Genomic DNA, 25,206 nt, shown 5'->3' on the forward strand with positions numbered 1-25,206 from the left:
GGACTCTACAGACCAGTAAATTTAACATCCATTGTGGGTAAAGTTATGGAAACCCTTATTAAAGATAGCATCGTGGAAAGAAAGAACTTGCATTTACATGGTGCCTTTCTCCTCCCTGGGGACGTCCCAACATGCTTTGCACCCAATGAAGTACTTTGGGAGCGTAGTCACTTACAATGTAGTAAAGGCGGCAGCTAATTTGCGCACAAAGGTCCCACAAACAGCAATGTGATAATGACCCAATAATCTGTTTTAGTGATGTTGGTTGAGGGATAAATATTGGCCAGGACAGCAGGGAGAACTCCCCTGCTCTTTTTTTTTTGAATGGCACATCTGGATAGAAGTAAAAGATAGCCAATATTGTGAAGGAGCGGTCTTGCCAATCTAATTTACTGGTTTTCTTTTGAGGGTGTGACAAAGGAGCTTTATTGAAGTACGGTAAATGATGTCAGTAAGACCTTCGATACAGTTTCTCTGGAAAGGCTGGTACTGAAAATAAAGAAAGCGGGAAATCCGTGGCAATATTTTAAAATGGATACGTAATTGGTTGCCCGATAGAACCCAGAGGGTGGTGGTACAGGGATTGTCATCAGCCTGGCTGAATGTTCCCATTGGGGTCCCACAGTGGCCTGTTTTTGGGTTGTCTTTTGTTTAATATCTTCATAAATGATCTGGAGCTAGGAGTCTCGAGCACAGAGGCTTGAAGTTTGCAGATGATACAAAGCTAATGAAAGTGGTAGATGGCAAAGCTGAACAGGATGATTTACAGAAGGATTTGAATATACTTGGGAATTGGGCAGGCAGGTGGCAGATGAAATTCAACATAAAGAAATGCAAACGACAAAAACAAAACGATATTGTAAGCAACTAATGGTGACTGTGTTTTCAACAATAGTTTTTATTTAAAACTACCTTGAAGCCAGGGTGATGAAAATTGCCCAAACTGAGAGTTTTTAATCACTCCAGCACATTACTCAAAAGAATTTCTTTTACGTTCCTCTGAGCATAAATGGAAGCAAGTACTCATTGGGTCATCTTATTTTGTGTTCAAAGTGAACTCTGTTTAACTTGTACCAGATGATTTTCCACTCGACTGAGTCATTATCCTATTCTGTGATGCAGAGTTGTTAATTTCTGTAATCTATTAAGTCCTTTATTTGTAGATTGTGATGTGTGAGATTACATATTGTGAGGTACCTGTTTTAGCTTTAAGATGTGTAACAGTAAAGGTTTGGGTGTTGGAACTAAAGTCACATAATGCGAGGTTGATATTTGGCTACAGATATCACTGGTATTTCCAACCTGCATAACTTGAGACTTTGAAATAGTGAATAATTTGTATTCACCATCCCTGAATGCATATTGTAAAAAGTACAGGTAAAAAGCACTTCTTAAAATTTGACAAATTTTAAGCTTATTTTGCTAATCCTGTTACCTAATCAGTACATTGTTGGAGTTGGATGAAGCAAAAATTTGACCTGGAGCTCATCCTAATCCGAGTGGTTTTTGAAAACTTGACTGAAACATTCAAAGACATACTCGTTACACAGATCTACGACTTCTGGTGGGGTGGGGGGGCAACGGGGGGGGGGAGGTACAACTTGAAGTAAATCATTCTGACATTCAGTTTTACTGCTAGTCTTACAATACGCATTCTTTCGCCCAGAACACTTGCATGTTTGCCTTAAGTAACTCCAGATATGTTGCAAGAAATTTCAAGAGGGGGTTTTGTTTAAAAAAAAAAGCTTCCAGATGTAGAGGCCGAATCCTTTTGAAACAAAGTTCCCTCGGCATCCTTTTCATCTGCCGGCAGATAATTACAGCGGTCGGCTTCCATTTTCAAGCTTCTAAGGGGCAGGGACGCCTATGCAGGGTATCAGTCAATCTGTAAAGGGTCTTATAGTCTCGACAGGAAATAGAGCGGCACTCAAACTGCAGAGATTAATTGGGTAACCGTTCTTAGCTGGTTGATGAAAATTACTGCGGGTTATTCGGCCCACGTTTTGGGGTCGCTCTTTCTTAAATAGGAATTTGCAGTTTTAAGAGCGATTTCCAGGAAATGAAGAAGCTGTTCTGTTAGATTTCGTCCAACGCTTTTTCTTTTTTTTAAACCTCTGCAGCCGTTAATCGGTTTGATGGGTTCTGTTGCACAACTATTAGTGTTAAGTTTGACCTTTTGAACTGTGACCACCATTACAGGAAGCTGTACAAGAAATGGCGACAGATAGCAGTTGAGACTTTTAATGCCGAACCATTACACAACAATATTGGTAACGTGGATGAGTGTCATTTTCATTCTGTATATTAGATTGTAGTTTCAAATTTGAGCTTTATAATGGGGCGACGTACTCTTGGATAGCCTGCACACTCTCGAACAGTCTGCTCTGAATCTCTCTATCGTAGAATAGTACAGCACAGAAGGAGGCCATTCAGCCCATCGAGTCTGCGCCGGCTCTTTCGAAGAGCAATCCAGTTAGTCCCACTCCCTCGCTCTTTCCTCATATCTCTGGAAATTTTTTCTCCTTCAAGTATTTATCCAATTCCCCTTTGAAGGCTACTATTGAATCTGCGTCCCCCACCCTGTCGGGCAGTGCATCCAAATCCTAACCACATGTTGCGTAAAAATGTTTTCCCTCATGTCGCCTCTGGTTCTTTTGCCAAATACCTTAAATCTGTGCCCTCTGGTTATTGACCCTTCAGCCATTGGAAACAGTTTCTCTTTATTTACTCTGTCTGAACCCTTCATAACGCTACAGTTATCTGAACTGTCCTGTTCAGATTTGTCTCTTTTTTTTGTTGCCCCGGCTCTGGTGCAGTGAAAGTTCTTTGTTACCTGTCATGGCAGTGACATGGTTCCGCTCGGAAACCTTGTGTAACAGGCCTACCCATTAGTGCATATCTTCATTTCCCGAATTATGTTAAGTCAATGAAAATCAGATTGACAGGTGTTGATGAAAGCCTGCTGTTCTGTATGTTGAGGAACTGCTGTCACAAGAGCCCTCGTTAATGGGTGGGGGGTGGGTTAGATTCTTCTAAACATGCTTGAAATGCTGCTTTCAAAAAAAAAAACAAAAAAAAAATAGTTCTAATTCTGGGTTACATCATTTAGATGCTAGCACATATTCTCAAATGTTTTCAATGACAATTTCCTCATAGAAAAACAGCAGTTATGTTACAAAAGAAATTCTTTTAACATTTTTAATAAAACCTGAAGTTAAGGGATTCCTGATTAATTTTCCTGTCTACAGAATGCAACCTATTATGGATATATAATGAAGTGGCTGTGATGCAGCCAATAATTTAAAAACTGGTTGTTGCTGACCCATTTCACTTACCCTTTCAGACAGAAGAATTATCCGAGTTTCTCCTTCTACAGTACAGAGAAGGGAGTGACCATTTCCATGTTCTTGGGCTTTTTGGAATGGATTATTGAAATAATTGGATACCCTTTTGCAAGGGTTGTTTGAGAAACAAAGCAAGTTTTCAATTGGAACATGAGTTGCAGCACTGACCTTTCGAACATTATGAAGCCTTTGCTCTGCCTCTTGCCTCGTAAGTAACGTGGGGAGTGTTAATTATACTTCTGTTCCCCAAACTGCAGCTATGAAGAACCCTAGTCATTAGAACTAAAGGGTTGTTCTGGCTGTGAACATATCTGGCATTAAGATAAATTTGATCACACTCCTGATGCTTGACGTTGTGCCACTTAAGATTTGCTTCAACAGGATCTAAATGATGCAGTGGACTGAAAACACCCAAGGGCTTCATTTAGAGCGTATTCCTTTGGGCGAGATTTGAGGGTCAGTAGGCTTTAACAACTTAATGGACACAAGTAAGAGAACTAAATGGTTCAAGTGTAACCATGTTGAACTTGACAAGTAGGCGGTGTCATTAGTATTTATTGGCATCCAATAAAGTTAAGCCTTTGTCTGTGAATGAAAACTGCTGCCATAGATGCAAACCTTTCTCTCTCTATAGATAAGATTGCTTGGGAATAGTTAGTTGCTAAATTGAGACTTTCAAGCAAAACCATTACACAACACAGTATTGGTGTTATCACTGGAATTTAGGTAAAGTGAGCGAGCAGCAGTTTCATTCTATTTCTACCTGATCTGAAACATCTAGCAGTATGTATTAAGATTGTCCTTTCAAATTTGAGCTTTGTAATGGGGTGAAGTACTGTTGGTTACAGATCGGTCCTTGTGGTCAATGTTCCCTGTAATTTTTGTTTTCTTTGCGCGGGCCCTTTAACTGACTGAGCAGCCCATTCAGATCTTCGCACATGCGCAGTTATTCCCATTAAAAAGCCGGTGAGCGGCCTGCGTGGGACCTCCAGCCATGCAGCTTAACGGGAGCTTTGCTTTTGGTGAGTGATTTGGGGTGATGAATTAAGAGCAGCGTACAAGAAGCACACCACACGATGATGTTTTCTTGCAGTGTATTGGTACCAATAAGTTAAGTAAGCCCAATGATAACATTGCAGTGTATACCTTTCAAATGACTTGACAAAAGTGCTAGAAACTGCTGTCATTTGAGGTGTGTTTGTGAAAATGGGCCAAGTGAGGTTTAAGCATTGAATTTGTTTGCAGACCCTGAAGGGACCTAGTCATGGCTTGTGGGACAAAATCATGTGGTCAGTAGTAGGAGCATTGCATATATGATCAGTAAATGCCAGGTTCCATAGCTGAGTCTGTTTTAATGGTAGGAAGGTTATGATGTTTGTTTCAGCAGGTCCCAAGAGCCTTAGTGGTGGTGCAACTTTGTTCAGCATATTTATTATCACAGCGCCTACTTTAAGAAAGAGAGTAATATAAGCGGCCAACGTGAGAGACAGCTTTGTTTCAATGTATTTATTTTGGTGAGGAATTGGGTCAAAAGGCCCTTAATGTCCTCCTTGGATTACCGGTTAGATGATACTAGCACGTGGCTCCCTGTTGTAGACTGTTAAACTGCACAGGAGACCGTATCGATCAATTTTCACAACACTTGTGCCATGCTGTGAAATGTTGAATGTGGAGATGAATGGTGAAAATCTGATTAACGAGGCCCTCTAATAATTCATTATATTTAGTTCTATTATGTGATGGCACCAGGGAATTTTTTTTTTTTTAATTCATTCCTGGGATGTGGGTGTCGCTGGCAAGGCCAGCATTTATTGCCCATCCCTAATTGCCCTTGAGAAGGTGATGGTGAGCTGCCTTCTTGAACCGCTGCAGTCCGTGTGGTGAAGGTACTCCCACAGTGCTAGCTTAATTTATAGCTTAAGTTCAGAAACCAGAGAAGTGCAAAGTCTGGATGAAGTAACTTTGAGCCCCAAGTAGCAACAATATCAACAGTAAAAAGTGCTCCAATATTATAAATTTTGAGATGTTTTGCACATGTACCTGTTTAAAATATTCAATTAATTTTATTTGTCATATATGCAGCAAACGTGTGTACTGCACAATGAAATGTTGATTTTTGAGTCCTCCCAACATTGGAATAAATATGGTATAGCAATGATAAAAATACTAATAGAAATACTGTAATAAATAAAACAGTAATAAATAATAAATTATTCATTCATGAGTCTTATGGCCTGGGGGTAGAAGCTGTTTTGAAACCTGCTGGTACGAGACCATATGTTTCAGTATCTCTTACCGGATGGGAGCAGGGCGGAGAGGTTGTGGCTGGGGTGGCTCGCGTCTTTAATGATTCTCGGGGCCTTCTCCCGGTACCTCCTCGGGGTAGATATCCTGCACAGCAGGTAGTTTAATTCCTATAGTGTGTTGTGCAGCTTTCACCACCATCTGTAGAGCCTTGCGGTCTGTGGCGGTGCAGTTGCCATACCAGGTAGTGATGCAGCCGGACAGGATACTCTCGATGGTGCACCGGTAGAAGTTGGTGAGAATCTGGGGGGCCATTCATAAGACAAATATTGACTTATAAGGTGCGAGCACAACCCAATGATAAATCTGTTTCTCATTTACCGTTACAGTTGAACCTTATTGAAGGTACTAACTTTCTAAAAAATGCCCTAAGGCTTGGTGTACAAGATGCATATTAATGCGTTTTTTAAAAATGTGTTCTTGGGGTGTGGATGGCACTGGCAAGGCAGTATTTGTTGCCCATTTCTAGTTGCCCTGAAGGCATTAAGAGTCAACTACGTAGTGGGGGACGAGAGTCACATGTAGACCAGACCGGGTCGGTATGGCCAATCTCTTCCCCGAGAGACATTAGTGAACCAGTGCAGTTTTTTTTTAAAACAATCTTGTAGCTTTCATGGTCACTTTATCTTGTGTCAGCCCACAAGATGAATTCAATTTCACAATATGCCATGGTGGTATTGAACTTCTGACCTGTGGCTTGATAGTCGAGTACCATAACCATTAGGCTACCTTTGATAAACTCTAAATATAGATGAGTGATTTGGACACCTGTGAAATGCATAAGACTTTTATTGAAATTGATTCTGTAAAATGAAGATATTAAGTTTGACTTATACACTGAATGCTGTAATACTCCTGTTTAATGGCACTAATTGCTAACTAGTAAATATACTGGCTGTTGTCTTAATCCACCAGGTAGACCAGAACAATCTCATTTCAACCCAGTTGCTGCCAAGTTAGTGGATTTTAGCCAGGGTGACATTAAGGCTTGTGCAATTGCCCTCAGCACCTCTGGCTAGAGTTAAGAAATGAGGCCGATTCCCACTGCTGATGGGCCACTACATGGAACGCGCTTGCATGAGGATCAAGCGGACAGAGGATTCAGTTCAATTGTCATACCTCCATGCTGGGGCAGCCTGTCAATACTAGCTGTCGTGGACAATGGCCACTGGGGTGAGGCACCCTGGGTTGTCTGACACCGATGGAACAATACCCCAAGCATGAGTCAGTGCCATCAAGCAACGTTATATTAGAACTCTGAATTTACAGCAGCAACGTGCATTTATATAGCACCTTTTAATGTAGTGTAAGTCCCAATTTAATCCTGAATTATGCTTCGATTTGGTACCCCTCTATCTGTACTGCTCTGTTCCCCACCCAATCAATGAAGATAACTGAATTTAAATGTTGGTTATGGCAGACATTTTTTTTTCATATAAAACTATGATCTTTTGAATGTTGGGGTCTCAAAAATATACTTTGTCAGAAAGATTTAACTGGATATGGGGCCAGGGTGGTGATTTTTCAATATAAAAACACTTGCATTTTATGTAGAGCCTTACAAAAGAAAATCTCTTGGCAACCTCTCCAACTGCTTCGCATACACTGCCTTGCGCTGACGTGCAGTCACCATTATTGTAAGTAAGTGCAGCAGCCATTTTGTGCACAGCAGAATCCCGCCAGCAGCTGATGTGTGTGGTGGTGTTGGGTGAAGAAGAAATCTGGGCCCTGCTGTTCAAATAATGCCGTGGGATAAATTTTTGGGACCGGCCAGATGAACTGCAGAGTCTTTTCCAGCCCTACACATTACAGTGTTCCTATCTTATTAACTTAAAGCAGCAGAACAAGTTGACAGCACTTCTTGACAATGCAGCAGTCAGCCCTGCTTCATTGGGGTGTCAGCCTAAAACTATATGTTGAAGTCTGGTTGTGAGGCTTGAGCATTGGCAACTGAACCGAACAAGAGTGATAACCGAACAAGTGATGCCCAATCACCGAAGACTATGTCGGAACTTAGTAATTAAAATGTTGTGATTTTTTTAAAGTTATTTCCACATTTCATCTGTTGAAATCTCACCTTTTTATTTTTTACTGCAACTATTTCACTACCATATAGTTGGTTAATCCGGTGGTAAATTTGTCGCTCCTTTTTGCATATGTTCCCCCTATATTCCCCCGCCCAGCAAGAAAAAGCCGACTGATCTCATTCTCTTCTGAGCCAGATCCTCTTTCCTCCCCTCCCCCCCCCCCCCCCCCCCCCAAAACCCCAACCCCAGCCATCAAATTTATCCTGGCATTCTGAAGAGACGCAAGGTTTCTCCAAATTCTGAACTTTACTGCTAAAGTTCCCTTTTTCAGGGCGTAACTCACTTCTGTAGGCCGCTATGAAGCCTGTGTACAAGTTCTGGTGTGCTGTATATTGCAGTGCGGGTACATAACCCAGTCTTTGCTGTGTAAATCTTCTGCCTTGTGAAACTCCGTGACATTCCGCTGGTTTTGATGGTGTGCTGTGACTTTTGATTACTGTAAATTACTATTTGCATTTTACTCAAACTAAAACTGCTTTTTTGTTCTAGTGACCACAGAATTAAAGCATAACTTTCCATTAACCTTATACCTCAAAAGTTTACAACCAATATATACAAACATAAGGTTCAGGTCATTCAACGCTTTTCACAGGAGTACATGGAGTACTCTGGGGAATGAAGCCCGAGTCTCTACATGCCTGCCAATAAAAATATTGGAGAAGAATCAGTTTTTTAGGAATGTTTCTTTGAGTTGGATGGAGCTGTGCTGTGAGTATGGGTTAGATGTACAGTGACCCCCTGTTAAGAGTATCCTAGTTTCCTAAGCAAAATGTTCTTTGAATAGAAGTGTTTAATGTGAATTGCAATTGATTCGGGCTTTAAAAGGTGTTTTTTTTTTTTTTGAACAAGCTATTAGAACAGATAAGAATGCATTACTAATTGTTTCAAAGCCTACCTTTAAAGATATTCTACCATATTCTTATCATTCTGTTAAACTAATGCTTTGTATGTTAAATGAGTACTTTATACTGTTAAATAAATACTTTGTATCTGTTGTCTGTGGAGGAAGATGTGAAAATACCAACGGTTCAAGGGAACCTAAAAATAAGTTGAAAGGAAGTTAATTGGATTTAATACATGTATTTCTTTTAATGGTAATGGTGAAAATAATGGGACTTAAGATACACAAATCTCCAGGACATGATGGTTTCCATCTAAAGGTATTAAAAGAAATAGGTACGGCAAACGAGGTAACTACAGTCCTGTCAATTTAATATCGGTTGTGGGGAAGTTACTTGAATCTGTCATCAGGGACAGAGTGACTCAGTTTTTGAGCAAGTATGAGTTGATCAGAGAGTCAACATGGATTTGTGACGGATAGGTCATGTCTGTCAAACCCATTTTGATTTTTTGCGGACGTCACTAGCATGGTCGTTAGGGAGTGTCTATGGAGGTTGTCTGTATGGACTTCCAGAAGGCATTTAATAAGGTTCCACACGAGGGATTATTAGCAAAAATAAGAGCGCATGGAATTGGAGGTAACCTTGTGACATGAGTCGGTAATTGGTTGGGAGGTAGGAGGCAGAGTATGGACAAAGGATTTGTTCTGATTGGCGGGCTGTGAGAAGTGGTGTTCCCCAGGGATCTGTACTGGGGCCTCTGCTTTTCACTATTATATTAATTAATGACTTGAGAAGGAGTAGAGTTGTATCTCCCAAGTTTGCAGATAACACTAAGGAGGCACAGTAAGTTGTATCGATGGGAGGAGGAAGTTACAAAGGAACATTGACAGATTAAGTGGGGAAAAACTATGGCAGATGGATTTCATTGTGGGGAAGTGTGAGGTCATCCACTTTGGATCTGAGAAAGACAGATGATCAAAAAGGTTAATTGGATGTTGTCCTTTATCTCAAGGGCGTTGGAATTCAAAAGTGAGTAAGTGTTGTTTCAGTTGTGTAGAGCTTTTGTCAGACCCCATCGAGTACTGCATTAAGTTTTGTGCACCAAACCTCAGTTCTTGGATTCACCAGAATGTTGCCCGAGCTTAAAAGGTTAAATTATAAGGGCAGATTGCATAAACGTGTTTTGTATTCCCTCGCATTTAGAAGGTTATGGGGTGATCTAATCAAGGTGTTTAAAATGATTACGGGATTCGTTGGGTAGATACAGAGAAACAATTTCCTCTGGTGGGGGAATCCAGAACAAGAGAGCATTATCTTAAAATTCCAGCTCGGCCATTTAGGCCTGAAGTCAGAAAGCACTTTTTCCACACAAAGGGTAGTGGAAATCTGGAACACGTTCTCTCCAATGGCTGTGGATGCTTGGGTCAACTGAGATTTTGTTAGGTATGGGTATCAAGGGATATGGAACAAAGACGGCTCAATGGAGTTCAGGTGTAGATCAGCTCTGATTTAATTGAAATGGGGAACAGGCTTGAGGGGCTGAATGGCCTACTCCCGTTCTTATTTTCTATGACGGTGTAAGCTGTAGCAATTTCCACAGACACAATCAATGACCGGAGGTACTTGAGTTGTGCAAAAAGAGATCGTTCAATCTGTGTTACTACATCCTTATCAAAATCGATTTGAATCTCAGTCTTGGACTGAGTACAGTATTACGGTTTTGAGAGTCTGGTGCTGTCGTAACTAACTCGCAAGATGAGTAGAGAGGAAATATTTGCATTTATGTAATGCCTTATCACAACATGTGGCTGTCCCGAAGCATTTCAGAACCAGTGGATTAATTTTCAAGTGCATTGTTTCATGTGGACAAACACTGCAGTCAGTTGGTGCAAAGCAAGGTTCCACAAATAACACACAAATGAACTATTAAGTAATTTGTTTTTTGGTGATGTTGGTTGAGGAAGAAATGTTGGCCAGGGCACCAGGAGAACGCCCTGTTCTTCAAATAAGTGTAATGGGATGTTTTTTTCATCCACCTAAACAGGGAGACGGTCCTCTGTCTAATGTCTCATCCGAATGACAGAACCCCTGACAATGCAGCATTCCTTCAGTGCTACACTGAAATGTCAGCCTTGATTATGTGCTCTCAAGTCCATAGTCAGGCTTGAATCCACAATCTTCTGACTTGGGTGATAGTGCTTCCAACCGAGCCAAGCTGACACGAGTACTGCTGATATTCCTGTAACCATGTTTAAAACCAGGACTTCAGTTTTGTTCTGTTCTTCTTTAACCATATTATTGGCAGATTGAAGTACCAGCATTTGAAATGCTTGTTTTCCTGTTTTGTTTCCCAAAATACAGGTAATAGGTGTAACTTTATCTTGATGTTGCAAACATATCATTTAAGATTGCAGAGCTCAAAGTTTCAGATTAAATTTCAAATACTTACTCTAACCCTGATTGTGCCAACAACATAAAAAATTCAAACTGTCTCCATAAAATTGTATAAAAAGTCACGTTTAAAGGACGTAGTCCGCCTTGAGTTTCATGTGTGTTGATCTGTTTTTGCAGGTGAACCCCGTTGTTTTGCTGCCTGTAACCCAACCTAGCGTATGTGTTCTCTTTATATACTGTGCGTCATATTTATTGATGTTCCTAGGTGGCATGTAGCAGACCACTTTATGGTTAGGGTGCATGTGCTCATGTCTGGGGAGGGAAACATCAACAAGAACTGACCTCTCTCAACCTGCCGAGTGCACTCGAGGGCTGTAACTTTACCTGCAAACAGTGCGTGGGAAGTTGAAAACGATACTACCCTAATACAAGTTCTGGCGCCAGAACTATGAGGGTGTAAGATCTTGGGCAATACAATTGCATAGTGACATAAAAGATATCAAATCACTTGGCTGAAACTCTCAACTACAATCATGATTAATGGTCCCAGGCTTTAAATTGCTTCAACTTGTACGCCCTTGTGTTTAACAAAGACCTCTTTACTGTATATGCATTCATGTTCTCTCTATGGTTTTATAAAGTCCATCAGTTTTTGGCAAAAGAATAGAGTACTTTTTCTTTCCCCCTCCCGAAAGAATACGGTTAAGAAAATTGACTCTTTTGGAAGTCTACCTGAATTCTTAAAGCCACTTTCTGAAAATGTTGACACATGCACAACATCCAAATCACATATATACAATATACATAAACTGACGTGTTGTATATTTTTAACCCTTAAGCTGTTAACAGGCCATGGGAAATGCAGTGTCTCCATCAAAAAAAAAACCCACAAATCTGCTAAATTACTTTTTTGCACCTTTTTAGATGCCTGCAAAAGAAGATTCTCCAAGATAGACACATCAAGGCTCTTCCCCTGCCCCCCCCCCCCCCCCCCCGCCTCACCTAAAAGTTTCCTATAAATTTACAAACTTGGCTCCAATAACTCCTGCCCTTTCCCCTATCCTTTCCCATAAACTGCCTGATGTGTACCCTACTAGGCCTCTGAGCAACTTGGATTCCGGAATACATTCTTCCCCCCCCTCTCCTCTCCCCTCCCACCCTCCAAAAATAAATATGTCTGCATACGCTAACCAGCTAGTTGACCACAAGTGAGACTTCATTCCCTGGAGACGTATCTGCAAGTTGACCGCGTTGTCAACCTGTGCTCGCTGACCCACATTGACTCCTAGTTAAGCAACGCCTCGATTTAAAAATTCTCATCCTTGTTTTCAAATCCCTCCATGGCCTCGCCCCACTCTATCCCTGTAATCTCCTCCATCCCCACAACTCCGAGATATCAGCGCTCTTTCAATTCTGGCCTCTCAAGCATCTCTGATTTTAATCGCACAATTGTTGGCCGTGCCTTCAGCTGCCAAGGCCCTAAGCTCTGGAATTCCTGCCCTAAATCTCTCTGCCTCTCCACCTCTTTCCTCCTTTAAGACGGTCCTTAAAACCTACCTGCTTGACCAAGCATCTGCCATAATTTCTCCTTGTGTCTCGGTGTCAAATTTTGTTTTATAACTCTCCTGTGAAGCGCCTTGGGACGTTTACTATGTTAAAGGTGCTATATAAATACTTGTTGATGTAATAAAACTCACCGCACTTGGTTTGAGCATAAAGCAAGGCTTTAATCAACTTGTTTCAGAACATGGAGGTCTAGTTGTATTTCACTAGCTCCTTGTCTTTACAAAATGTCCCTGGCAAGCTGGGGCCAATGGCCAAGTATTTATACTCCTTGGACGGCGCCACCAGCTGGCCGTCCAGTGTTATTTCATAGGTAGTTTCTCGATGATGAGATTTGACACGTTGTTGTAGGGATAGCATGGTCAGAGAAACATAGGATAGCAACCAGGCCAGAAGTGTAACTGTATAGCAAAGCCAGTCACTGTACAACTGTGGAGAGGGAGAGTTATAAACCAAGAGGGAAGTAACTTGCAATTCCATATAACGCCTTGTCACATCATCACGATTTCCCAAAGTGTTTTGTATAAAGTGAATTGATTTTTTTGAGGTGTAGTTGCTGTTATGTAGTAAAAACAACCAACCAATTTGCCATGGGATTATTTTAAGAACACAAACAGGCAGCTGGGGTCTCAATTTTACATCTCATCCAGAGATGACAACGAATGGAATGAGTTCACTGCGTGAAAGGCTTTGAGGCAAAGGAACCAAGCTGAGAGTGAGCAAGGGCTCCACTCAACACAATGTGTTGAGCCCTGTCCACCTTGAGCAAGACCGCAAGGTGATAAAATGAAGTATTTTGTTCATGGTGTATTTTTGTCCCGTCTTTTCTCCAGTATTTTTTAATTTAAAACCAATTTTGAATAAAGAAATAGCCTGTTATCGCAGTGTACCCACTCAGACAAGCCGGCTGAGATGAGACATATTGGCTTTAATGTGTTAATTGCAAAGCCGTTTGTGTTGATTTCACCAGAAGCTTGCTTCGGTCCAGGTATGGTCAAATGCGGTTGCAGCAAGGCAAAGGATTTTTGGCTCTTGCCTAGTAGCCAGAATATGCTGTCACTCCATGGGGTAGGGGCTACAGATATTTTCTCTATCCTCAAGTGTATAATGACCGTTAACTTTATTTGAGTCTGAAGGGCATGTATTTGATTTCCTTTTGTTCCTGGTCAAATTTCAGAGGTGATGGAAAAGATATCTGACAGCCTTGCAGCAGTTCAATTCTCTGAGACCATCAAGATAGGAGCTAGAGACTTGGGTCCAGCAAAGTCCCACATACAGACACTGATCTAGGCCTAATATTGCTTCTGTGTTTTAATAAACCTGTTGTGTAGGATATAGCCTAAACCACAAGCCGATGGCGTTCATTCGACCACTTTCTGAAGTCTAGATCATTGTAATGGAGCTGGTGGCATATCCAGTAAGATAAATACAGCTGTGAGGATTTTAGTTTAATCCCTGGGCTCACTACATTACCAGGTTTTGTGTTTATAAAACCACACACCAATTTGTAGGGAGCAAGGGATTGCTGACGGGAATGGTCTTTGCACCAAGCAAGAGAAATGCAAGTAAAACCCACGAATGTAATCAGGAAATCAACTAAGTTTTTTTTTTAAACACTTAATTCTTACTTCCCTTATTTGCTCTCCCCTCTCTCCCTTAGTCAACCTCTCTTTCTGTGTAACCTAATTTATCTAATGTAACTTCCCCCTGTTTTTTTCCTGGCTCCAATAACCAAAATTAATCTTTGGTTCAAATACCAAAACTGCAAAGGTCAATAGGGTGGCACACTCGGGTAGGGGTTAGGCCAAGTACAGAAGAAATTTATCATTATATCATAGAATCGTATACATTTACAGCACAGGAGGCCATTCGGCCCTTGTCCGCCCCGGCCGACAGAGCTATCCACCCTAATCCCACTTTCCAGCTCTTGGCCCGTAGCCTTGTAGGTTACGGCACTTCAAGTGAATATCCAAACACTTTCTAAATGTGTTGAGGGTTTCTGCCTCTACCACCCTTTCAGGCAGTGAGTTCCAGACCCCCACCACCCTCTGGGTGAAAACATCTCTCCTCAACTCCCCTCTTAACCTCCGACCAATTACTTTAAATCTATCCCCCCTGGTTATTGACCCTTCTGCTAAGGGGAATGGGTCCTTCCTATCCACTCTATCTAGGTCCCTCATAATTTTATACACCTCAATTAGGTCTCCCCTCAGCCGCCTCTGTTCCAAAGAAAACAACCCAGCCTATCCAATCTTTCCTCATAGCCTTTGTCTTTGCAAATCTTAAGTCTGTGATAAATTGTAATATAAGGGGAGTGGAACTAATTGGAAAGCTCATTCAAAGAGCTGGCACAGGCGCAATGGACTGAATGGCCTCCTTTTAAGCTGCATCATGCTATGACTCCAATAAGTTCGGCCTGCTGTTTTAAACTTATACTTCCACCATTGAAAATGCAGTTTGCAGTGTGATCAGCATATCTTGTATTGGTGTTTCTTAAATGTCTTAAGAAATACGGGCAATCTTAATTGCTAGCTGTGTATTTATAGTCCCCAAAAGGCACAAGCTGCAAATAGGCCTTCCAAACTAAATGTACTTGACACTGTCAGATCAAATACTGTATTCTGAAACTGGGAATCCACAATAACGCCTTGTCTCATTTCCAAGAGCATTGCATTCAAGGAATTCAACTGGGGCAAATGCTGTCTCCATTAACCTATCTCTTCGATGTCTTCAGCGGGCATTGTCGGTGTGAGACACTATTTACTAAATAATGCAGGTGACATCGATACCATGGAAGCCCTTTATCAGATTTAATGGGCAGTCCAAATTGCACACCTATTAGTGTTGGGCAAAATGCACACCATCAGCTGAGTGGCCTCCTTCAGTGTTGAAATTTCCATGATTGTATATTCACACTGCTACAGTGTTCATAGTGCGCACTTACCATTGCACTTTACTGAAATCTGAGCTATCCATTGGCCAGACTTGGTATGTGATATACCTAATACTGCTAGGAGCTACACTGTAGATCACTGGTGTCCACGCTTCTGTCCTTGTGGGCTGCATAGATGCATTTGATTGAGCCAGCGGCCACACACTGTTAATTTGCATATATCTCAAGCTGCTGACGCTAACCTATCTTGGCTGTCTGATTTCCACCAGTGAGGCAACAGCGCTAAAAACAGCCTTTTCAATCTTCCAAAGTTTAAACAGGACAAAGCAGCCAGCAAGGAATACAAGTGCAAATAGGACCGAGTTGCCTAGAGTTCGAGGGCTGAATTCCCAGGGCTGGAGAGGTGCAGGTGCGACACTGCAGCCCAAGGTCTGAGTCTGCTTATTAACTGAACACGACCGATTTTTTTTTTTTTTTTTCAACTAAATATACTAACCTGTATTTGCACCTTTCCACGGTAACAAATGTTGAACCACAATCTTTACTGCTAATTTTGAGCTTCCTGCTTTAATCCCAAGTTGGGGTTTGCCTGTGGCAGACTTTAGGAAGTGGGTTATTTCTATTATGCTTCTCTGGTGAAACTGATCAGAAGGCCACATTTCATTCTCATGCTCCAACTTTAATGTGGCTGAAACTTTTCATCTTTAGCATAAGCTACTAATATGGATTGGCAGAGGAGTTTGCTTTGATACTCTTGGCCCCTAATTTAAATTGGGTTGTAATTACTCTCCTGTGTAAACTAACCAAGCTGCTAAAACTCTTCATCCAGCATCATTTTCACTGAGCTATCGTCTTTAATCTGTATTCTCTCCTCCTCCTCCTCCCCAGGGTTTTACTTTGTGCATGTGTGGCATGTCAAATCTGGAGCTTCTTACTGTAACTGGGCTAAAGATGTTCCAATTGCTGCATTTAGTCATAGTTCAACAGAAATTTCTGTGAAGCCAATCAGCATAGGTCTGAATTACTCTACAGGAGGTATTGCTGTCCTCGTACCTGCATGTTCCTGTTATCACAACTTTCTCGTATTGCTCACTATGACCGAGTTGTGTCCGCAGCCCCTCTGTTCACTTAGTTGCTGCATTGCCTTCAAATTAAAGATAAATGTTGCCAGTGATTTAAACCCCTCTAAGTTCACATTTGGCAAATGTTCATTTAAGAAATAAGCTTTTAATGGGAACTATAGAATCCTCTGATGGTCCTTTGGGAAAGGGAGGGGGAGACTTTCAGAAGGGAAAGAGAGAGAGTACAACACCAACATGTTCCTGTAAAGGTCAAGGGTGGGACCAACAAGCAAAGGGAACCTTGGATGACAAGGGATATACAAAAATGCATTAGGAATAAAAGGGGGGCTTTTGGCAGTTACAAAAGACTAAAGACGGAAGAAGCCCTAGAGGAGTATAAAAAGTGCAGGGGCGTACTTAAAAAAGAAATTAGGAGGGCGAGGGGCCATGAAATAACACTGGCGAGCAAAATAAAGGAAAATCCTAAGATGTTTTATAAGTATATTAAGGGCAAGACGATAACCAGGGAAAGGGTAGGGCCCATTAGGGACCAAAGTGGCAATCTGTGTGTAGAGCCAGATGAGGTAGGCGGGGTTTTAAATGAATTTTTTGCATCTGTGTTCACTATGGAGAAAGACGATGCAGACATAGAAATCGGGCAAGGGGACTGTGACATACTTGAACATATTAGCATCGAGAGGGAGGAGGTGCTAGCGGTTTTAGCAGGCCAAAAAGTGGATAAATCCCCAGGCCCGGACGAGATGTATCCCAGGCTGCTGTGGGAGGCAAAGGAGGAGATTGCAGGGGCTCTGACACAAATTTTCAGAACCTCTCTGGCCACAGGGGATGTACCAGAGGACTGGAGAACAGCTAACTTAGTACCATTATTCAAGAAGGGTAGCCGGGATAAACCAGGGAATTACAGGCCAGTGAGCCTAACATCTGTGGTAGGGAAATTATTGGAAAAAATTCTGAGGGACAAAATTAGTCTCCACTTGGAGAGGCAAGGATTAGTCGGGGATAGTCAGCATGGCTTTGTCAAGGGTAAATCATGTCTGACAAATCTGATTGAATTTTTCGAGGGGGTGACTAGGGGGGTGGATGAGGGAAATGCTGTGGATGTGGTTTACATGGACTTCAGTAAAGCTTTTGACAAAGTCCCGCATAGGAGACTGGTCAAGAAGGTAAGAGCCCATGGGATCCAGGGTGCCTTGGCGCGTTGGATCCTAAACTGGCTGAGTGGCAGGAGGCAGAGGGTGATGGTCGAAGGTTGCTTTTGTGACTGGAAGCCTGTGTCCAGTGGGGTACCTCAGGGATCGGTGCTGGGTCCCTTGTTGTTTGTGATCTACATAAATGATTTGGATGAGATTGTAAAAGGTATGATCAGTAAGTTCGCAGATGACATGAAAATTGGTGGGGTGGTAAATTGCGAGGAGGAAAGCCTCCGGCTACAGGACGATATAAACGGGTTGGTCAGATGGGTGGAAAAGTGGCAAATGGAATTTAACCCTGAAAAGTGCGAGGTGATGCATTTTGGACGGATAAATAAGGCAAGGGAATACACAGAGTGGTAGGACCCTAGGAAGTACAGAGGGTCAGAGGGACCTTGGTGTACATGTACATAGATCCCTGAAGGCAGCGGAACAGGTAGATAAGGTGGTTAAAAAGGCATATGGGATACTTGCCTTCATTAGCCGAGGCATAGAATATAAGAGCAGGGAGGGTTATGATGGAGCTGTACAAAACGCTGGTGAGGCCACAGCTGGAGTACTGTGTGCAGTTCTGGTCGCCTCACTATAGGAAGGATGTGATTGCTTTGGAGAGGGTGCAGAGAAGATTCACCAGGATGTTACCTGGGATGGAGCGCCTCAGCTATGAAGAGAGGCTGGACAGGCTGGGGTTGTTTTCCTTGGAGCAAAGAAGGCTGAGGGGGGACCTGATTGAGGTGTACAAAATGATGAGGGGCATAGATAGAGTAGATAAAGAGGAACTTTTCCCCTTAGGGGGGTCAATAACAAGGGGGCATAGATTCAGGGTAAGGGGCAGGAGATTTAGAGGGGATTTGAGGAGGAACTTCTTCACCCAGAGGGTGGTTGGAATGTGGAACTCAATGCCTGAAAGGGTGGTAGAGGCAGGAACCCTCACAACATTCAAGAAGCATTTGGATGAGCACTTGAAATGCCATCGCATACAAGGCTATGGACCAAATGCTGGAAAATGGGATTAGACTGGACAGGGATGGATGGGCGGTGCAGACACGATGGGCCGAAGGGCCTCTTTCTGTGCTGTAAAACTCTGACTCTATGAGTATGAGAGTTGCACTGAATAAGGAACATTTTTTTGGCAATCCAAGAGTGTGTCAGTGAGCACAGGGCTCTCACCAGAGGAATGAGAAATGGATGATAAATTGCAGTAACTAAATAGAAAGGGTGAATAATGTACTGGAAGGGGTGATTTTCCTTTAAAACTGGCATGTGCTTCATTCTAAGTGTTAATTTATAAAATAAAATACAATTTGAGAAAATGTCACTGCTGTAGTCTTTTGATATTCACAAGATGCAAAATATCAAATACCGGGTCTGGTTTTTAATTTGAATCCTAAGATGTAGGCATGAGTTTGAAATGTCATGGGTCTCATTATGAAACATCAAATACACCACTGCATGATTGAGAGCACGTACTCACCTGACAGAATTTGCATTCACTTTTATCCTTAATCTGGAAAAACAGTTAAGTTTATGGTATCAGAATGGCTATAGCAATCATTATTACATGGTGGGTGATATTGAGGCTTTGGAAAGGGTGCAGAGGAGGATCATATGATTAATACCCAGTTTAAAGCATCTCAGTTACCAAGATAAGCTCAAAGGGCTAGGACTCGACACTTGAGAGAAGCATAGACTTAAGGGTGGTTTGATTGAGGTTTATAAGATGATGAAGGGAATAGATTGTGTTTGTGTAGACAGTTCGTTTCAACTTAATAGGTTCGGGAGGACCGGGGATCACAATCTCTTGTTATGTAAGGCCAGAACTAGCGACAGCTGAATCTAGTTTCTAGCTAGGGTGGAGATCACCTTGTATAAAAGGTAGGTACTGTATAACCATCAGTTGGACCAGCTTTGATCACCTAAAGCGGTCCGAGAGGAATTTTCCAGATTTTATTTTTCCCTCATTGGCCTGGGCTTTTTAAGATCGTGTTTTTCCACCTCTCCCAGGAGATTACATGGCTCTCTGGTGGGCTGAGGAGTGTCTATATTGTGATGCACAAGGCATTGCAGTTGTGTGGGACAGGCGGGATGGACCAGTGGGTCTTTTCCTCTCTCTCATTTTCCTATGTACATGGATGAGGGCATTGAAATAAGGGGGTGTCTCTTTTTTTTAAAGTTAGTTTTGGCAAAGAAAATCTATGCTATTAATCTGAGTTAATCACCTTCCGTTTGCTAACAGTCAATCAGACTTCAGGTGATGGTTATTCTAGAAAGAAGAGCAACTCGAACTTGTTCTGAGGAATTCGGAGATTTATTATAACACTTGTTTCCTTGCTGACTTAGCCTGAAATAGCCACTTTAGGGCTTTTAAAAACAAGTTCTGTGCTGAAGTTGAGATGTTGCTGTTTGTTTGGCACAATTTAAACATTTATACAATAGATAATTGCTTCATTCTTATGGTTTCATGTAAGGAACCCTTAGATGCCATATAGCCCAGTAAATCAATCCATGCATTTCTTCTGCAGAAAATTACAGGAATGTGATTCATAAGTTAACATTTTCAATTTTTCTTTTTACCAGTTTTGATCAGGAGATATTTAATTTATTTAAATTTTGCATACATTGTTGAGGCCAACATTATTAGACAGTAGAATTAACCCGGGTATTCCAGCGAGCATGTTGACCATATGCACTCCTCTCCTTCACGCTGTTTGGTGGAGTCATTCCTGACTTCTGTCTTTCCCCACCCCATGTTATTGGTGTGATTTAAAAAATATATATATTTTAAAGGTTATTTTGGGTTTTGCTGGGCATGAAGAGGTTGAGTAAACTAAATCTACTCAAATGGAATACAGTAATAGGACACTGGATGTGATTCAACCTTTTAAATTGAAGGAAATCCATGAGCTCGATGTAGAGAGGTAATTTATACAGATACAAAAATCAGGGGACGACGAGTTGGCTAAAATTAGGGAATAAATTCACACGGCAACTCCACGGAACTGATTGCACAACTCGTGTCTCCAAACCCTTTTCTGTTGCAGGTTGTAATTAATGGCTGGTGTGATAATAGAAGATGCTGTTAGAAAATTTTACTTATTGCAATGTATCCATGTTGATAATTCCTATATAGTGAGCATTATCCTTAGATTTTGCATATTATCAGATTGTGTAGATAACTCAACCTTTTGGAGTTTACTCCCAAATCTCCTTTAACAAATGAAGTAATAACCTGCGTTATACTCTGACATGCGGCCTTCAGTCATCTTTTTGTTGAGCTTGTATGGAGAACCAAAACCAGCGCAGAGAACATCTTTTTCTCTGCTGATATTTCAATACAGACACCTATCAACAACAGCTGTCGAGACTTCATTTGTGCTCAGCATTAGAACTGAGAGCGATAGAACATTCCGGCATCCTGTCGATAAGAACTGTTTGGTTTACAAACTCGTGCAATCACAGTAAGATGTGAAGGGAGCTAAGTGGTCCTCGGCAAGAGGAGTTGTGAGTTCATGTTAAAGGGGCGGTGTCATTTAGTGTCATTGTATGTCTTGTACTTAAAGGGAAAGTAAACAAAAGCACAAACTAATACCTGCTGCATCCTGCCATTGAATGTAAGCTTAAAACCACATGTATTTTCAAATGCAAAATTCAATCTCCCTCCCACCACCCTGCTCCTTGCTGAAAGTTCCTGTTCAGTTGGCAATTAGTTGGTGAAATACCGTGCAATCGCACATTAATGCATTTAATGAGTCACGCCGGGAGCCAAATCTTTATTGTTTGCACTTCAAGTTTCCTTCAGCGAGGAGTTAATGTTGGTCGCTGTCTTATTCCAATGAAAAGTTTATTGGCTTTGGTTTTGATAAATTATTTTCGATGGGGCGAGTGCTGCTGCGCTAACACCCCCCCCCCCCCCCCCACACCCACAAATACCTTCAAGGGGCTAGTCCCTTGTTAAACCAATGAGTGTTGGGAGGCTGTTTTATCAGGAAGGGCATCACGGCTGAGCCTGATCCTGTTCTCACCTGGTATTGGTGCAGGTGTTTTCAGGCAGGAGTCACTGGCTGGTGATCGGGACAGTGAAATCCTGGCTGCTGATTTTTTTTAATTGCTCCCTTCCGATCGTGCCAAGGACAACTGCGTTCACCTTACTTCAGCTGAAATGAGCTAATTCAGTACAGATGGGGGATTTAAACTGGGATCTTCCTGGTCTGTACGACTAAGCTGCTCGCTGAATAAAGTGGTACTGGTAGATATTCTAAGCTCTGAATGACATTATAGGAGGTACTGGGCCTAATGGTTTGTGGGGTAACTCGAGCAGATGCACCTATTAATTGTTTCAGTTCCCTCGCTGACAAGATCAGTAACTCCAATCTAATCAGCATGTTGCAACATTCTTAATTTTGTTTAAAGTTGATGACACTCCGTTTTTAAAGGGCCAATGTCCCATGCTTCAAAATTGTACAAGTTGCGCAAATTGGATTCTGTGGAAAAATCAAAGTGCTGTGACAAATCTTAAATACTCTCGTGTGGACGTAAAAGACCCCATGGCACTATTTCGAAGAGGAGCAGGTGAGTTCTCCCCGGTGTCCTGGCCAATATTTATCCCCCAATCAACATCACTAAAAACAGATTAACTGATCATTATCACATTGCTGTTTGTGGGAGCTTGCTGTGTGCAAATTGGCTGCCGCGTTCCTACTTCACAACAGTGACTCCACTTCAAAAGTACTTCACTGGCTGTAAAGCACTTTGGGACATCGGTCACGATATAAATACAAGTCTTTCTTTATAAACTTCAAGAATGAAGCTCAACTTTATACAATCATAAGGCCGGCCAATGCCCATCAAAGCTCATCCCTGTACTGCAGTACGTTAACTCTCCATCATGGCAGCCACCTGAACCTTGAATAACCCCAATGTTTTTGCCTCTACTACCTTGCATGAGAGATTATTCCAAACACATGTCGCACTTGGACTAAAGGAGTTCTTCCTGCTATCTTTCTACATCTCCCTGTTAATTTTAATTCTATACTTCTATTCTCATTTTTTTCAGCCGCTACATAATAGTTCACATGAATTGTTTTAAATTGCATTTGCTACCTCCGTCCAATTGCGTGATTGATATAATCCCCAACATTGTGTTGCAACTTTCAAACAAGCTCCCAGCTGTTTGTTTCATGTTCTGTCAAACCTGCTTACAGCGCATGGCCTTTGCCAGCTGAAGATTCGCAGTCTAGCAGCTAGTGCATTGAACTGATTTGCCATTGAATTCAGCAAGTGGATTTTACTAGTGTGTGTGTTTTTAAGGGTATGAACTGATGTGCAACCCATTGCTATGAATAGATTTCAAGCCCAGAAACATCAAATCAGCATTCCTTACTTTGCGAAAAGAGCCAAGCTTTTTGGCAAGTCTTGGAAGGTGAAACAAGCCAGTGATGTTCATTTGGGACCATCCTCACTTGGGTATTGAGTTTTCTCCACCTGTCGATGGGAGCGCTCTATTGAACCCACATCTGTGACAGCAGCCGAAAGAGCAGCGTTAGTCCTGTGGAGCAGAGCACCAAGTTTGAACCGGTCTCACCCTTTGATACAAGAGAGAAGCACACACGAAAATTCATCTTGGATTAAAGTTTAGATGTTAAATAAGATGTGCTTTAAACCAGCCGCACAGAACCAGACTGTTTAACATTTCATTTGATTCTCCACAGAAACTGCATTTAACCAGAATGTGCACTTTAATAGGCTTCACTAATACTGTTTTGTGTTTCCTGGCTGGTGCAGTGACGCCTTTTAGTTGCACCTGTAGTTTTAAATCACTAACGTGGTGTGTATTTTTTCTTTGTCTCTCGTTTAGGTCAAGCCCGGGTTCAACAGCTGGCGGAGAACACTCTGTACTTCAGAAGAAGACTGAAGGAAATGGGATTCATTATCTATGGAAATGATGATTCACCAGTGGTGCCTTTGATGCTGTACATGCCAGCCAAAATTGGGTAAATAAAAAACATACTTGGGCTTTGTAGTGTAGACGCAGACTTTGTTTTTAGTTTCCTTCAGCTGTTTGTAGTAACAAAATTATTACCTAACTGGCAGTTTCACAAAATACCTCCACTAGACTGTAGCTTTAGATTAAAACAAAACAACAGAACAAATTAAACATGTAGTTATTTTCCCTTATTTGAATAGCTGATTAGCCCCGCCACTGTTGCTGTTTCTATGCTGCGCAGTCACCATGTCTCGTGGAGAAAAAAGGTGGTAACTGCCAGAATTCCATTTGTTTTAGACCGAGCGCCCAACAATGCACGTGTGTTCAATTAGGAGGCCAGAGCACAAATCTCAGTTTCCACTGCCATTTGCACTTTGGCTCGCTCGCTCTGTGAATGGAGAAGGAAAGAAAAACTGGCCCAAACCCTTTCCTGCATTGCTTCAATGTATCTTCTGAGCCAACCATGGAGTAGGCATTTACACTGTAGACTAATCTATAAGTTGGCCTATGTTGCCTTCCCAGCTGGGAGTGCAACTGTTTGGGGTGAGGGGGAGGGAAGAGAGAGGACAAGACGGTAAAATAATGGTTCCTAAAAAAATAACCTAAAAAATTGAGTTAATTTCTGTTTGCACAAACCTCCAAAGCCAAGTTCAGGTCCACCTCATTTGGTTCAGCTCTGAAGAGTGCCTATTGCTCACCGCCCATATCTTTGCAGCTAAAAAATTTAGATTATACGTTCCAGGGTAGAAGCATTAAGCAATTACCAAGTGTAGTCATGATTTGAGTGACTAAAGCATTGTGACTCACAGATTGTTAAGCAGTTAATGATTCCTAGGAATTCCAGTGACGTTGTGATTCGCTGAAGGATACCATATGGGTCCATTATTTGGAGCAGAGAGATAGATTAGGGAGCCAGGAGATGAAGTATCTTGCATAGTAGAGCAATCTTGTGATCACAAGAACACTGTCATTTGCACATTTTTCTCCCCTAACTTACTTTACTAATTCGACAAGGGAAATAAACTGCAGATAAAAGCAGAAATATCCAATCCTTACTGGTTGTGTCACAAGCGAGAACATTCCCATGGTCCTAGTGAGGTTGGAGCCATGGTACATCATATCTAATCTAACTAGATAGCTGTCCCTTTCACCATTTTGGAGACTTGGATCACATCCTCCCTGGACTCTAATGATTACTGAATATAAAAGCGAAGAGGTGATTATGAAAATGGACAAGACATTGGTTAGGCCACAGTTGGAGTACTTTGTGCAGTTTTGGATATCCCATTATAGGAATGACTTTGGTGCCATGGAAAAGCTGCATTGCTTACTAGAATGATCACCGGGGTCAGAGGATGCAATTATCAGACACTTGGGGAAACTTGGACTGTGTTTAGTGAGCAGCTAAGATGGGGGTTGTGGGGGGGGGAGGGGGTGGATGGGATGTAATAATTGTTCAAAGTTTTGAAAGTTATTGAGGGGGTAAATAGTGAAAGATTGTTTCTACTGGTTGGTAAATTTAGG

General features: G+C 41.8%; 1 protein-coding gene across 1 annotated transcript in view; it reads left to right on the forward strand.

The window, feature by feature from the left end:
* LOC147109077 (serine palmitoyltransferase 2-like) overlaps nucleotides 1-25,206 on the forward strand; it is a 156,441-nt gene that overhangs the window by 112,966 nt on the left and 18,269 nt on the right. The window contains exon 10 of the mRNA XM_086002663.1: nucleotides 23,554-23,689. Coding sequence (XP_085858789.1) covers nucleotides 23,554-23,689 — 136 coding nt within the window. The remainder of the gene's footprint in view (nucleotides 1-23,553; nucleotides 23,690-25,206) is intronic.

The sequence above is a fragment of the Somniosus microcephalus genome, chromosome 12 (assembly GCF_052327205.1).
Source record: "Somniosus microcephalus isolate GS21.2 chromosome 12, FLI_Smic_1.0, whole genome shotgun sequence".
NCBI classification, from domain to species: Eukaryota; Metazoa; Chordata; class Chondrichthyes; order Squaliformes; family Somniosidae; genus Somniosus; species Somniosus microcephalus.